The sequence below is a fragment of the Manis pentadactyla genome, chromosome 9 (assembly GCF_030020395.1).
Source record: "Manis pentadactyla isolate mManPen7 chromosome 9, mManPen7.hap1, whole genome shotgun sequence".
NCBI classification, from domain to species: Eukaryota; Metazoa; Chordata; class Mammalia; order Pholidota; family Manidae; genus Manis; species Manis pentadactyla.
Window position 1 is genome coordinate 111,438,474 of NC_080027.1, and position 14,451 is coordinate 111,452,924.

General features: G+C 37.2%; 1 protein-coding gene across 1 annotated transcript; it reads right to left on the reverse strand.

The window, feature by feature from the left end:
• Positions 1-8,516: 8,516 nt before the first annotated feature.
• On the reverse strand, positions 8,517-14,061 carry APOBEC4 (apolipoprotein B mRNA editing enzyme catalytic polypeptide like 4). The gene is made up of 2 exons (XM_036912570.2): positions 13,474-14,061; positions 8,517-9,772 (listed from the first exon to the last, which is right to left on the reverse strand). The coding sequence occupies exon 2, from the start codon at positions 9,740-9,742 to the stop codon at positions 8,642-8,644; it is 1,101 nt and encodes a 366-aa protein (XP_036768465.2). The 5' UTR covers positions 9,743-9,772; positions 13,474-14,061; the 3' UTR covers positions 8,517-8,641.
• Positions 14,062-14,451: the final 390 nt, after the last annotated feature.

Genomic DNA, 14,451 nt, shown 5'->3' on the forward strand with positions numbered 1-14,451 from the left:
TTTCTGGTGCTATATTAAAAAGAGCTTTGGGCTTAGAATCAGAAAATCCTGGCTTGAGTCTTGACTCTTCCACTCATAATCTGTTTGATTGAGGCATTCCACTTAAAATTCTGAATCTGAGGCTCCTCATTGCTAAAGTGGGACCAATAATGTGTACTTCACAAGATTGTTTTGAGGATTAAATACAGGAAAGTGCTTGGAAGACCAAAATTCAATGTAAACGTAAAAAGCATGTTACCTGTACTGTTAATTTTGGCACTAGTTTATAAATTGCTTAAAGATACACAGTGTCTTATCTTGCCCCTGGAAGAGATGGAATGATTCCAGAGGGCAAAGACTGTCTTATAATTCTTTTGAATGTTTCTTTACATCTGACATAAAGCTAAGCATGTGGAAGGTACTCAATGCATTCAGGTACTCAGTTATTCATTGATGAATCGATAAAATGTGGAAGCCAATACAGTGTGAGAGTTACACTGAGAAGAAGAAATCAGTAAGAAGAGGGAGGTCTCAAAAACAAGCCTTTGTTGGACTTACATGTATACATATATATGCACATATACATATATAGAGACAAAGTTCCCTCATAAGTGAAACACATTCTTTTTTCTTGGGAGGAAGAAGCATTTATGGTATTTTTCTTTTCCTAATTGAATCACCCTTCTAGAAGATATATCATTTAGGTGATAGCAGTGGTAGTTATTTATTTTAAAAAGTCATTATACTGAAGTATCAGGTCATTACTGTGGTGAATGGCATTATATAACAGATTAAAGATTTGTTTCAACTTTTTTTCTCAGTTTCAATCTTTAGCTGACTTTAATAAGAGCTAAACAATATACATGTTTAGGTACTAATGATGATTGTACTTTTTGTTCTTCTAAATAAAGATTTTCTTTGAAGAGAAAATTGAGCATTAGAAACACTATTGAGAACAGTGGAAACAAGGATTCAGAGCTAATACACCCTGCTTTTACATCTCTATTGTTTCACATTAGGTCTTATTTAGGAAATTTCTTTTTCTCCTATTTTAGAACTGAGAAAAATCTCAGGGTAGAAATGAACTTAAGGGAATAGTGAGGGGAATTTAAAAAATTGAGTTGCTCAAGGGTGTAATTGTTCTGATTGCTTAGAATTTTGCTCTGTAAATTGAATGTGTTAAATATAATTCTCAGTGGCATAATGCATATTACATTTGAGATGTAATAATGTGAAAAATGTCCTTTCCAATGCTGCATTTTTTATTGTCTCACAAGGCTTAGTACCTAGTATATAGTAGGTACTCAACACGTTTCTATGCAATGAATTAATAATTAGATAAGTTAATTTTGGAATCATATTTAGAGATGAGTATTTTTTAATGACACATTTGACTACATCCCTACCCCCTTTAATTAAGAGGTAAATCTTTATAAAACTTTAGGGAAATGTGTGTGTGTGAAACCTGTCCTCAATTATCTTTTGATTAGAAAACACACATTATTCCATTTTCTTGCAAACTACAAATTTTTTATGTTAATCATGGTATTTAGTTCAGGTAATACTGTTCTCCCTATTTTAATTTTCATAATGAGTGCTTATCCCTGAAATAAGGGCTCCATAAGGTTTTAAGACATTTTGTTTATTGTGCAAATAACCTGGTTTGGTTCAGTATTAAAGTTAGACTGAATCGAATTTTCTCAAGATTAATGCTGCATAATAGTATGTAGCGCCTTCATATTTTCTGTGGTGATACAGAGAGTGAAGGACCTTTTAGTTAGAAAGGATTTTGATAAAACTACCTATAGTAGGTCTTCCTTCTCAGTCAAGTATTCTAGTTATTATGTACATCTTTTCTCCAAACTTGCCACTAAATACTTAACAAACACATTGACTCCAGCAGTATGGCACTACTGTTTTTATTATTTGAAGTGGAAGTGAATTTAGTGTTAATCAAATATGCCAAGCATGTATTATAAATATAAAACAAGAAAATTTCATTTATGGAAAATTCATGGTAATGATGCCTTAATAGCACTGTTCTCTAGTAAAGTAATTACTACAATATAAAAAGGTTTTTTTAGCATTTACTCATAGACTATGTTACGGTTTAATGCTTGCACTTAATACCCAAATGATCTGGTTCTGTGTTGAAACCACCAGTCTTCAAGACCTCAAGTTTCTTCTTGTGATTAATTTTACATAACTTTATGATTATACACTGAAGTAGATAGGGTGAACAGTTTTACAATGGGACCTTTACTTACTTATATGTTAGTACTTCAAAGATTTAAAAATTTAATCTGTACTCTTGTCTCAGGAAAAACATTTTGTGCTTAATGAAAGAATAAACTTTGTGCATCAAACACTATGGTGAATGGGACTCCTTTTCTATTTAATTTTTTTTACCTATAGTTTCATAGATAATAAGAAAACTGTGGGTTTTAAAATTTATTTATTCTGTATTCTTTCTCATTACTGTAATCTTTTTAATACTAGCTGTTTTTTAAGGTTACTTTTTTTGTCACAGTATACATTCATAATATTTGAGATAATAATAATCTTCATCTTCTCTGCCAATACTTATATCACTTTTATTTACTTACTGCACTATCTAGACTCTTTAAAACAGTGTTGAAAATTGGGTGTAGGCTTCTCTTCTTTGTTTCTATTTTAATGGAAATGTCTTTGGTATTTTACCAGTTTATATTTCCTATTGCTTTTTGATTGTTAGGAGTAACTACTGAAATAATCAAATGCTTTTGGGGGATCTAATGATAAAAAGCTTTTAATTTTTGTTTTCTTAATTTATGAATATAATGAATTATATGTATTTTTCTGTGCTGAACCATTCCCACATTTCTAGAGTAAACTCTGGTTACAGTTTTAATTAGTTGCTACATTTGATTAGTTTATATTTTGTTTACATGATTTCAGAATCTATATGTATAAGTAAGATTGGTCCATAGTTTTATTTCTTTGTGCTATCTCTATCTGGTTTTGATATTATAGTTAGTCTAGCTTTGTAAGAAGAATTGAGAAATTTTTCATCCTTTTTTCTGTGCTCTGGAATTGGTTTGAATAATAGAAAATAACCATGCTATTTTTTCTTTGAAAATTATGGAATGTGCCTCCAGAATTATCTGGGCACGCTCCCATTTACAGAAGCAGATCTTTAATCACTTTTATCTTCTATGGTTATTGACTTATTTGGTGTTCTTTATCTTTTGAGTCAATTTTAGAATTTGCATTTTCCTAGTATATCATGCATTTTATCTAGATTGACATTTTATGAGCAAGAAGTTGCACAAAACATTTTCTTACAATTACTTCAGGGTCTTCCATGACCATGGACATACTGCTTTTTTCAGTGCTATTATTAGTTATTTAAATACAATATTAACCTCAACACACTTTTCTCCCCATAAACTGATTGTCATGAATTCTAACAACATATCTTTACTTCTTATAGAAAATGGCCATCTCAGACTTACAGTTTTGATAAAATTTGAAAGGTCCTCTAATTCCTATCTTTTCTACTGTCTATCTTTATTTTGTCAATATTTTACTAATAATAGCAAGCACCTCATGAATGTTTATTGTGCATTAGACACTTGGTAGATAAGCTCTTTACTTACGTTATTTCATTCTCAGAGTAGCTCTAGGTTCCTTCCTACTTTATGAATGTAACTCAGCCCACAATACTCACCTAGCAAGCAGCAGACCGTTATGGGAATTACACTTGTCAGATTTCAAATTTGTGCTTTTAATTAACACTCTCTACTTTCAATACATCTTTCTCATTATTCCTCAGTATACTACTTACCTTGTGCTAAAAATAAGGATAGAACTAAGTATCAGGCTCTAAATAACACTCACAATAGCTTGTAATAAACTGTGAATTGTGAACTTAAAAAAATCTTGTTATTGTAATGATTTTTTTAAAAGATATTTGTTTTTCAGATATTCCTATGTGCTGTCCTCACCTTATCTCGGTATTTTCAGACTAGACATACAGCCTGTTACCTAATATTTAGTCTACCATAAAAGATGTCACTCTTTTTGGTATATAAGGAAATCTGTAGGTTTTGATTAGTAATTCATTAATTTTTAAAAATTGTGGCAAAATACACCTAACATGAAATTTACCACCTTAAAAATTTGTAAATGTACAGGTAAGTAGTGTTAAGTATGTTCACATTGTTGTAAGCCATCAACTTCCAGACCTCTTTTTATCTTGCAAAACTGAGACTCTTCACCCCTTAAACAATAACTCACCAGCTTTTGACAACCAACATTTTACTTTCTGTCTCTGTTAATTTCACATCTCTAGGTACTTTATGTAGTATTTGTCTTTTTTTCCCATATATATATTTCTTAAGGTATCATTGATATACAATATTAGTAAGGTTTTGCATGAGCAAAACTGTGGTTTCAACATTCACCCACATTATCAAGTCCTCTCCCCACACCCCATTGCAGTCACTGTCCATTAGCAGAGTAAGATGCTGCAGAGTCACTACTTGTCTTTTCTGTGCTATTCTGCCTTCCCTGTGCCCCCGCTACATTATGTATGTTAATAATAGTGCCCCTTAATCCCCTTCTCCCTCGCTCCCCACCCGCCTTCCCCACCCTCTTCCCTTTGGTAACTGCTAGTCCCTTCTTGGAGTTTGTGAGTCTGCTGCTGTTTTTTTCCTTTAGTTTTGCTTTGTTGTTAACAATATTTGTCTTTTTGTGACTGGCTTATTTCACTTAGTTTGAGGTCCTTAAGATTCATCCATGTGGTAGCATGAATGAGAATTTCCTTCCTTTTTCAATGGAGAATAATATTCCTGTGTGTGCATGTATACATACATATATATACAATATATACATATATATATACACACACACACACATATGAATAATTATGCTATGAATATGGGTGTACAAATATCTCTTTGAGACCCAATTTTCAATTCTTTTGGGTATATACCCAGAAGTGGGAATGCTGGATCATATGGTAATTCTCTTGTAAATTTTTTGAGGAACCAATTCCACTTGATTAACTGAATAGGGTAATAAAACAATGTTCCATTGCCTTAGGTCTCTGATTTGGTACATCTCTGAGAGTCAGGGACATCAAGATAAGATAATATCAGGACTCATGTTTGGTAAAAAGTCCAAATAACAAGGAATGGGGGTGGAGAGGGTGCTCAAACTCTGGGATCTAGAACTTGCTTAAGTTCTCCACCCTAGCACACCCTAGCACAGCCTCCCTAACTCCCACAGGGAGGATACTGATCAGTACAATGGTTTGAGTAGAATTACAGGAAAGGTGCAGGACCGGTAGTAAATGGATATTGATTTTGCCAAGCTTTGTAGTGAGTCCACATTGTTATTTGAGATGCATTAAAGCATAGTGATTAAGAACATGGATTCTGGAGCTCAACCTCTGGGTTTGACTCTCAGCTCAGCCTTTACACTGGAGCAGTTACTTAAGCTCTCTGTGTCACAGTTTCCTTATTTGTAAAATAGGTATTATAATAATACCTACCTCATAGGATTATTGGGAGGATTAAATGAGTTAATACACAGAAATGCTTAAAAAAGTGCCAGACATAGAGCTCTCATTAAATGCTAGGTGGTAATAATAATATTTTTTAATTAGTGTAGGTTACCATGCAGGTTTCCTTAAACCCTTGGAAATAAGATGAATAACATTCTGTTCTGTGAGTTAAACCCTTTGGATTACATATGCTATGAATCAAAAAAGGTATGTGATGGCAGTTTAAAGAGGTAAGATTTGCTCCCAGACCAGCAGGATTAAGTAACCTGATGAAACATTAATCTACAGAAACTATACTGGTCATCACAGGAATTGGTTATTGAGGCTTATCTTGTCTCTTACCATCTTGGCCCAAACACTGTCCAGGGCACAGGGGCCCTTGTGCTTGTCCCACCATTTCATTCCAAGTGGCAGGTGTCTTTCCCGGGCAAGCAGAGTGTGGTGGCACTAGACATGTGAATCATGTAATGAACTCCTCTAGTCCCCAAAGCAACCTTGTGATGGCACCTTGGCTTCTCTTCTGGCTCATCTACATGGAGAGACTGCTTAGGCTGGATGGCTTGAATATCTGATTGCATATCCAGCTGTCAGTCTCACTGGAAATCAGTTAGTTAGTTTTCTGCTTTTACATGTTGGTCTTGGGAACTTTGCTAATCCATATCTACCACCAGTTAAAAAAAACATTTCTCTGTGTTGACTCAGTAGGTAGTTGAGCTTACAAAGCGGAGAGTCAAATCCTGGACCATCGTAGATTCACCCAGGAAACACTCCCTTCTCCCTCCCTCTTCATTTTCTTGGAATATCCCTGCCTTGCTTTTTTTTTAGATTATCACACCACTAGCTGCTTTAATTTACTGGCTTATGTTTCCTTTATTGGGATTTCCATGTGTGTTGCAATAGTCACCTGGCCAGTTCGCTGAAGAGAGCTGGGACATTCTAACTTCTCTCCTTCCCTAAATCCCTGGGTTAGCCCGGCATGACCAAGGACTCCTTGTGAGGTAAGCAAGAGGAGGAAGTAGAGACTACTTGCCTCGAGCCATGTATCTTTATGGTCTCTTAATAGTTTCTCGTGAAAGGCTTGACTATATTGGCCTGGACTGGAGACCTGTCAGAAACATTCTTCTTAGCCCCAGTCTCACCCAACCAGTACAAAAACTAATGCCAAAAGTATATATTTTTTTCCACTGTGGTTCTGGCAACATTTCTCTCTTCGCTATATACCATTGATATCCAGGTTTACATTTGAAATATGAATTCATTATAGATTTCAGACTATGTTTCTAGCTGGATCCTTTGCGGCCTGATAATTACGGTCTTCTTGACCACTTTGGAGACAGATTTCATGACAACTAATTGGATCTATTTTTTTTTTTGAGGAGTCCTCAAAGTGGGCAGGTCTTTCCTGCTGCTGTGGGGTGTCATTAGCGAACCTGGTAAGAAGCGTCAGACTGGATCCTAAAGCCCCTGAGACCCGCCAGTGCCATTAGCCAACTTGTCCACCTGGCTATACTTTTGTAATGATCAGAGATGCTGAATTGTCATATTGGGGTGTTTTAAACTCTACATTCCAAATTATAAACATACGATTTCATGGTCTAATAAACTTTAATAGTGTCTCTTTGAAGAGTAATTACTATATACCAAAAATACAATTTTACATGTCAATAATTCGATAAAAATTTTCAGGTTAACAATAGAAATTTCTTTAAAAGTTTTATTCATATTTCTTTTAATCACAATAGAAATTTATATTCTAACATTTTTCTTTTCTTTTCTTCTTCTGCATGGCTAATTCTGTGCTTTGAGTTTTTTTCTTCTAATGGCAGAACTATCTTATCTTTGCATTCCTTTTTACATATATTTAGAAAAAAACATAGTTGTAAGTTAGAAATGAATGTACATTTTTCTTGTAATGCATCTTCACATATTTCTGAGAGGGGAGTGAGGCAGCAAATGTAAATTAGTTAAACATAGCAAAGTGCTTTAATATACACACTCAGAGGGTTAGTCAAGTAGCACTTCCTAGAAGTGTGTTTTGAACAAGATTTTAAGAGGTATCAATATGCACTGGTTAAAAAAAAGGGGGTCAGAAAGAAGGGAAGTAAAATAAACTGTGCATTGGGAGCTATATCAGAAGAAGGTGGAATGGATGCTAACAACAAAATGTCCATTGTAGGATGGTTAAGCAGGCACTTGGCTGAAATGCAGAAGGAATGTGTTGGGGAGTAATGACTGGTGAAGTTACTGAGATGTAGATTCATAGCCTTGCTACTACATGTTGCCTGGATTCTGTGAAAGATGGATTGGAAGGGAAAACCAAGTAGAGAGAAGGATGGTGCTTGACTTATAGCAACTTACAATTTTGCTGGTGAGACAGGGCATCAGAAAGGTGGAGGAGGAGCCTTGAAACCCAAGTAGAGTGGCTTGGGTTTTCCATGGTGTGTGATGGAAGGAGCCTTTGGAGATTCTCATGTACCATTCTTCTCAGGAGGGAGAGGTCTGAGCTGGGAAAGACTGAACTCAGCAGTTGGCTAGGTTTCAAAAATCAATTTCTGTAGCTATGTCTAATCAATTAGCAAAGGGGCTTTTCCCTCACACAAAACTATTTTGAATCACTGTAGGAAAAAAATGCCCTGCTTAAAACCTGTCCACGGTTTACAATTAATGGAAAATCACTTGTTTGCTTTTGCAAACAAACAGCACTCAATGTCAGTAACTTCAGACTGTTTTCCAATTTTACAGTGCATTTTCATACTGAAACCAATTTAGGAAGCTATTTAGTCCATGGGCTTTTTAGTGGAAAGATGATGTGGGTAGACTTAAATAATGACATTTCCTTTTCCACACCAAAATATTAGCAAGGTACTAATGGCTCCATTTTGATACTGTCACTTTTAAAATAAAGGAGAGAGATTAAGTTGCTTATAGAAACACTTTGGATGATGTTAAAAATAGTGTATCTTTATGATGAGATGGTAAATAATTCAGATTTTGCATTTCATATATAAATTTATTTCCATCTTGGGTCACATCTAAGAAAGAAAGTCCCCAGATTTTTGTTGACTAATAGGTCCTCTGGTAGCTATTTGATCTTGTGATGCAGTAATGTAGATTTTATTTTTTCCCTTTCTTCTTCTTCTCACCCACCTCTTTGCTATTTGCAAACTGTTTTGTGATTTCCTGTCTCTCCACTGGCATCTGAATGGGAGGCCTCCCAAGGTCCTTGGTTTCCTGGAATGATACTTGAGGCATATTTAAATGTCTTACGATGTTCCTGGGTTTATGTGGGGTTTGATCCACATAGATTGGTGGTAAGTCTGTGAAAGGCACCAGCACAGAAACGACAGGAACTCTGAGGTCGGGGGTCAGATTGAGTTGCGGTTGTCCATTTGTCACTTGAAAAGATTGTCTGGGAAAGGCATTGTTTAAAGGGTAGCTCTGTAAAACTACCTTAACTTTCATGCTGTGATTCTCTTTTGTCTGGGGAAGAACATCAGTGAAATAAGGTTTCACTCCTGTTATGGCACTGATTTCATATGCATTGTGCCTGTCAGCCAGTGCTCTCCCAGTTAAAATGGGATGGAAACCAGTTGAACCCAAGACATCATTCACAAAGTTGTGGAGGAGAGAATGCCAAATCTCACCACTTATTGGGCTCAAAGTGACCTGTGGCCATAAACTGGCCAGGCTCCGGAGAGCTTCGCGGTTCCATGCCGAGGCAGGAAATTCCGTCTCAGTATGATAGAGCTGAGAAAAGTAAATACTAAGGGTGACATCTGGATACATTGTCAGGAAATTGTACATTTTGCTGATGCAGCCGTGGTTAGCTTCATTACAAGGGGAGTTGCTGGAATACAGAATGATATGCCTGATGCGGTCATTATTGTGCACGGCCGAGTCAAGATAACCATTCATCTCGAATAGCATTGACTCTGGATGAGCATTATTCCCCATGCAACTGGTAGCATGGCCCTTTTGCACCAGACTTCCAGAAGAAGTTTTTAGTTCATAAAATGTGAGGTGTTTTGTTTGAGGATACATTGGCCCATAAGGGAATCCAAAAATTGGATAAAATTCTGTGTAGGAAACTCTTGCTTCTTCACCTGTGCGAATGTGGTAAGGACAGTAGGAGCAATCTAGAGAGAAGCTTAGCCAGTAATAAGGCTTTACTATTGTTCCATGATTTGCTAGGTATTCTTCATATAAGGGCTCCATTGCTAGTTTTGTTGTCTTCTAGCTACAACCCTAAACAAAGAAGAGAAATTATATGTAAAACCAGTGCTGGAAAAACTGAAGACAGTGCATTACTTTATAGAGCCATACTTTTCTTTAAAGGAGGTAGAACAATAACTATAGTAGTGTCTTTGATTCTAAAATATAGGGATATGTATCCATAGATTAGAACTCTTTCTTTATTGATACTCCTGGGTAGCGGGGAGGAGACTAAAGAGAAAGGCATAATACACCTTTACCTGTTTCATAGATTCTGTGGCAGTAAGGCAAATGGGTTATCAGTGCAAGTTCTAGAAACAGACTGCCTTGTTTCAGATCTGGGCTCTGCCACTTACTGGCTTTGTGACTTTTGGCAAGTCATTTAACTTCTGGGCTTCCTTGTGTGTACAGTGAGGAGAAGAGCAGTACCTACCTCATAAGATTATCTTGAGGACTGAATGATGGAATAAGTATAAGATGCTTTGTCATGTGCCTGACACATATTAAGGACTCAATAAATATTAGCTCTTACTGGTAAATGTACAAATCCAGGGTTATGTAGATGATTCTTGCTTATGAAAGGGCAGAGAATAAGCAGGGGTTTTGCATTTTCTCCCTAATGTTCTTCTTGTGTCTTTTTCTGCATATGTAGTATTTGTATGTATGGTGCGGAGGTTTGGAGTGTGCTTGCATGTAAAATCAGCTCTTTCTTCAAATTGCTGCCTGTAGGTTGGAGGTGGTTATTCTTTGGAGAATAGGATCATGGGGTCTCTTTTGCTTAATCGTAGAAGAGCCACTTATGTATTCTTTGGGTTGTGGGTACTCATTCATTGACATTTGAGAGTTTTATTTCCAGTGGGTACCTCTTGTTATAGCATAGTGAAAACTTTGCCATTCTGGAAAGCAAGTATTTCTAATAAATAGTTCCCCTCATGTTAAACCCCAAAAGTTGAGAACTTTAATGATTTTTCCTTTAAAAAATATTCCATCAGTTATTATTGTTCCCAAGCAGCAACTTAAGCATTATAATAGTTTTTAAAGCATTAAAAAATCTTATTATACAAATATTACATGTTTCTTATAGAATAAACAATATTTTTATATAAATGAAAAATACTCAAACTAGTTTGTATCAGTTTACTTTTCCATCAATGTTATGCTCTCCAATCTTTCTGCTATATATGTATGGATAACATAAAATTGTGTTTTATACTTTGTTTTTTCACTTAGTATTGCGTCATGAGCATTTTCCCATGTTGTGAAAGATTCTTCAAAAAAACACAATATTCATGGCTAATTAGAACTTCATCATATAACTGACATTTGGGTTCTTGCCTCTTTCTATTATAAATAACATTGATGAACATTTCTGTAAATTAATTGTTCATATCTCTGATTCTTTTCTTTAATGTTGACTGCCAGAAGTCAGATTATTATTAGATCAAACTTTGTCAGATTGCTTCCTAGCAATGTGTGCCAATTATATCACATTCTCTCCTGGTGTTATTTATCACCCCCTTTGCCAGTTTGAGAAGTGAGCATCAGTATCTTTTCATGATTATAATTTGTATCTTTTTAATTCTGAGTAAGATTGAACGCTTTCTCGTATGTTATTGATCTGTAATACTTATTATTCTGTGAAACAAATGTGGTCCCTTACCATTTTTTAGGATTTTCTTTATTGATTTGCAAGAACTTTTTATGTATCAAGAATTCTAGCTGTCATATTGATTGCAAATATTTTACCTGATTTGTAGTCTTTTAATTATGCTGATTTTTAATTGCACCACATTTTGCATTTTTATGTGGCCTAATCTTTACCTTTATGACTTATTTTTTAAGATCGTATCTAGAAAGGACTTTCCCTTCAAAGAGGAGTTGATTATTTCCTGCATTTTCTTCTAGTATGTATGGTTTCAACAACTTCAAAGAGTTCAGTTAACTCTTTGTCTAGGCAGCAAAACTGATAAAGCACAAAATTTAGAAAGAGATAAAGTGACCATTCCAACAAAATGTTTTTCACTTTTCTAAATCTAATTTATAATTTCAGAAGTGTTTATTACAGCCTCTCATATGGAAGCACTTTGATCAACTTCTGTCTTTCTCAGCCTGGATCATCTCAGTCATTGTTGTATTTGATATAGCCTGATCTCTAGGCTGAAATCTGCAGAATCCCTTTGTTAATTCTGACCTGAGCAAAAATTATCTTAGGAACTTCAATCCAGCTGTAGATGGAATGTGACTTTACTCCTGTCACCATTATCCTAACGCTAATATCTCCACAGTAAGTCTGTACATCACATACTTGTCAAATTCCAGATTTTTCCTTCCCTTTGTCACATCAGCTGACTGCACAGGGCTGGGTGTTTGCCTCAGTTTCCTTCTTAGTGCTATATTTTCCTGATGCAACTGAATTCCTGCCCTGAGGCTTCCTAGACCTTGCCTAGCTTTTTCTTGGGGCCCTGGACTCTTTCCCTGCTTAACCCTTGGCAATAGACTCATCAACTGGAACCTGATACCAGCCCCTGTTTGTGATACTGAGCACTCTTTTCTCCCTGTATCTTCTCCTCCTCTGTCAGGCTTACTCATCACACTGAATCCCCCTGAATATTAAAACCTGCTGAAATCAAGCCAGAAGTCTTACTCTCTTTTGAATATTGTGCCCTGGATGTGGTCTGCCCTTGGGTGGTGTATCTAGTGTCCAGGTTACTACTCAAATTACAAGTTCCAGTTCACACATAGAAAATTTACAGATTGATTTGGCTAAAATGTTATAGAAGCAGCACCAAGAGGCTCTTTCCTGTCTTTATTTGGGGGTGGGGGGATTAACTATGTACAGTAGTCTCAGAATCCCTCCTCTGGGAAGCAGGAGTCTGTGCCTTCCATGGTGAAGGCAGTATGGCGCTCTGGATTGCTTTTCTAAGTGCTCTTCCCATTGCCCTCCTGTCCTATGGCTATTGTGGCCTTGGCTGGTGCATTGTTACCATCTCTAAGGACATCTCGAGGCCTAGTGGCCTTCCATTGTGATGGGGGGAGCTCTGAAGTGTCATTCTTGCTGATGGCTTTTCAGTGTCAACTGACTGATTTCCTATTGGCTAAGTCTTCACTTTTTTAGAGGGTTTTTCTGGGATTGTTCTTTGTGATCACCCTCATCTGAAAGGGAAGCAAGAAATAACTCCTGCCCCTGTGAACTCTTAAAAGAATTTGTGGTTTATACAATCAGGTTACTATTGATCACAGGCCATTTTTTATTGTTAGCTTTTGGGATCTTTTATTTCATCCTCCCCCAACCAGGTGGGGACATGCCCCGTTTAGCCCAGGGCCTACTTGAGGGAACTTGATTGGCTCACAGGCCAGGTTGGCAAAGACTTTTTCCCCAGCATCCTGTGTCCCTACCACCAAGTCCTTTTCCTTCTGCTTTTTCTGTTGTTGGGAAATGTGTGTTGCTTTCAGTAGAGCAGATCTAGTGTCAGGAAGAAGTAGAGATCTGCAGAACCCAGCTGCTTGCATCTGGTTGTGAGTGGCCCCTGGACTGCAGCCATCTGAGGACAGACTTCTTTAGTTTAATGTAAATGAACCAAACAGGACAATCTGCTCTTTTCACCCAGCTAGGATTTAGTGAGTCCTGGTAAAGCACAGTTTGCACTAGAGGAACTGGAGAAATGGAGTTTGCCCTTCTCCATCTGTGCACGATCTGTTAACAGCTAAAACCAAATGTTAGCAGTTTTAATTACCTTCATTTTGTCTCCAGGCTTGGGTCACATTCCAGGTGTTCTAGGAGATGGTCCATTTCTCTTTTTTCCTCCCTTTAAGTCCCGTGCCCTATTTCAAGCAGCTTCACAGGGCAGTTGGGCTGTAAAGATTCACCTTCTATATTGGCTCAGGAGTCTTTTACAGTTTGTGGCTCTTAGTTCCTTTGAACTTGGCTGTCCCAAGTTAGAAAGAACTTGCTGAGGTGTGGCTGCCTCTCAGAACACTGTTGAATTGGTGCCATGGCAACGTTTGCAAAGTAGCCACTGCTAGGATACGGCTCTGACACGTATTACTTTATTTGCATTTCAAACCACCTGTTCCAAAGATGAAAATATACATGAATGCTACTCTGGTCTAGATAAAAGTATAAACATCTGACTGTTTCAGTGACTGTGTTGGGGTTTTTTCTACCTCTGGCTGTAAGAATTAAGCTCTGAGGTCAGGTTCCTCAGTGCCTCTGTCCTGATCTAGAATAGGGGCCAGGCTTGGTGTGTGGACAGCGTTTGTTGGTCCTGTTGCCTGTGGAGGAGCCAAGCCCTCTCCTTGGGAGGTTTGCCCTTCTGCCAGGAGGAGGTACCTGTGAGTGGGAGCAGAGACTTGCCTTGAAAGATGCTTTTCACTAATAGGTCCACAGGCCTGGTTTATTATGTGCTGGCAATTTTCCTCTTCTTCCAAATTCCCTGGGAGGCTTTTGCTACTGCTGTGTATGTGGTTCCCTCCAGTTTAAGACAAGCTTTGACCCTTGACCAGTGGCGGCCCTTTCTCTGTGGCTGATGGGAGAGCCACTGGTCCTTCCACATTCTTTTCCCCTGCTGCCTGCAGCTCTGCACCATCTCCTAGGACGCTAGCCATGTGGACAGTCATGCATCGTTGTGTTCACTCTGTTTTCCCCTCTCTCCTCTTCCTCAGGCTACTTGAAGGAGTGCGCCATTGTGCATTTCCATCAGTCACCTCCATAA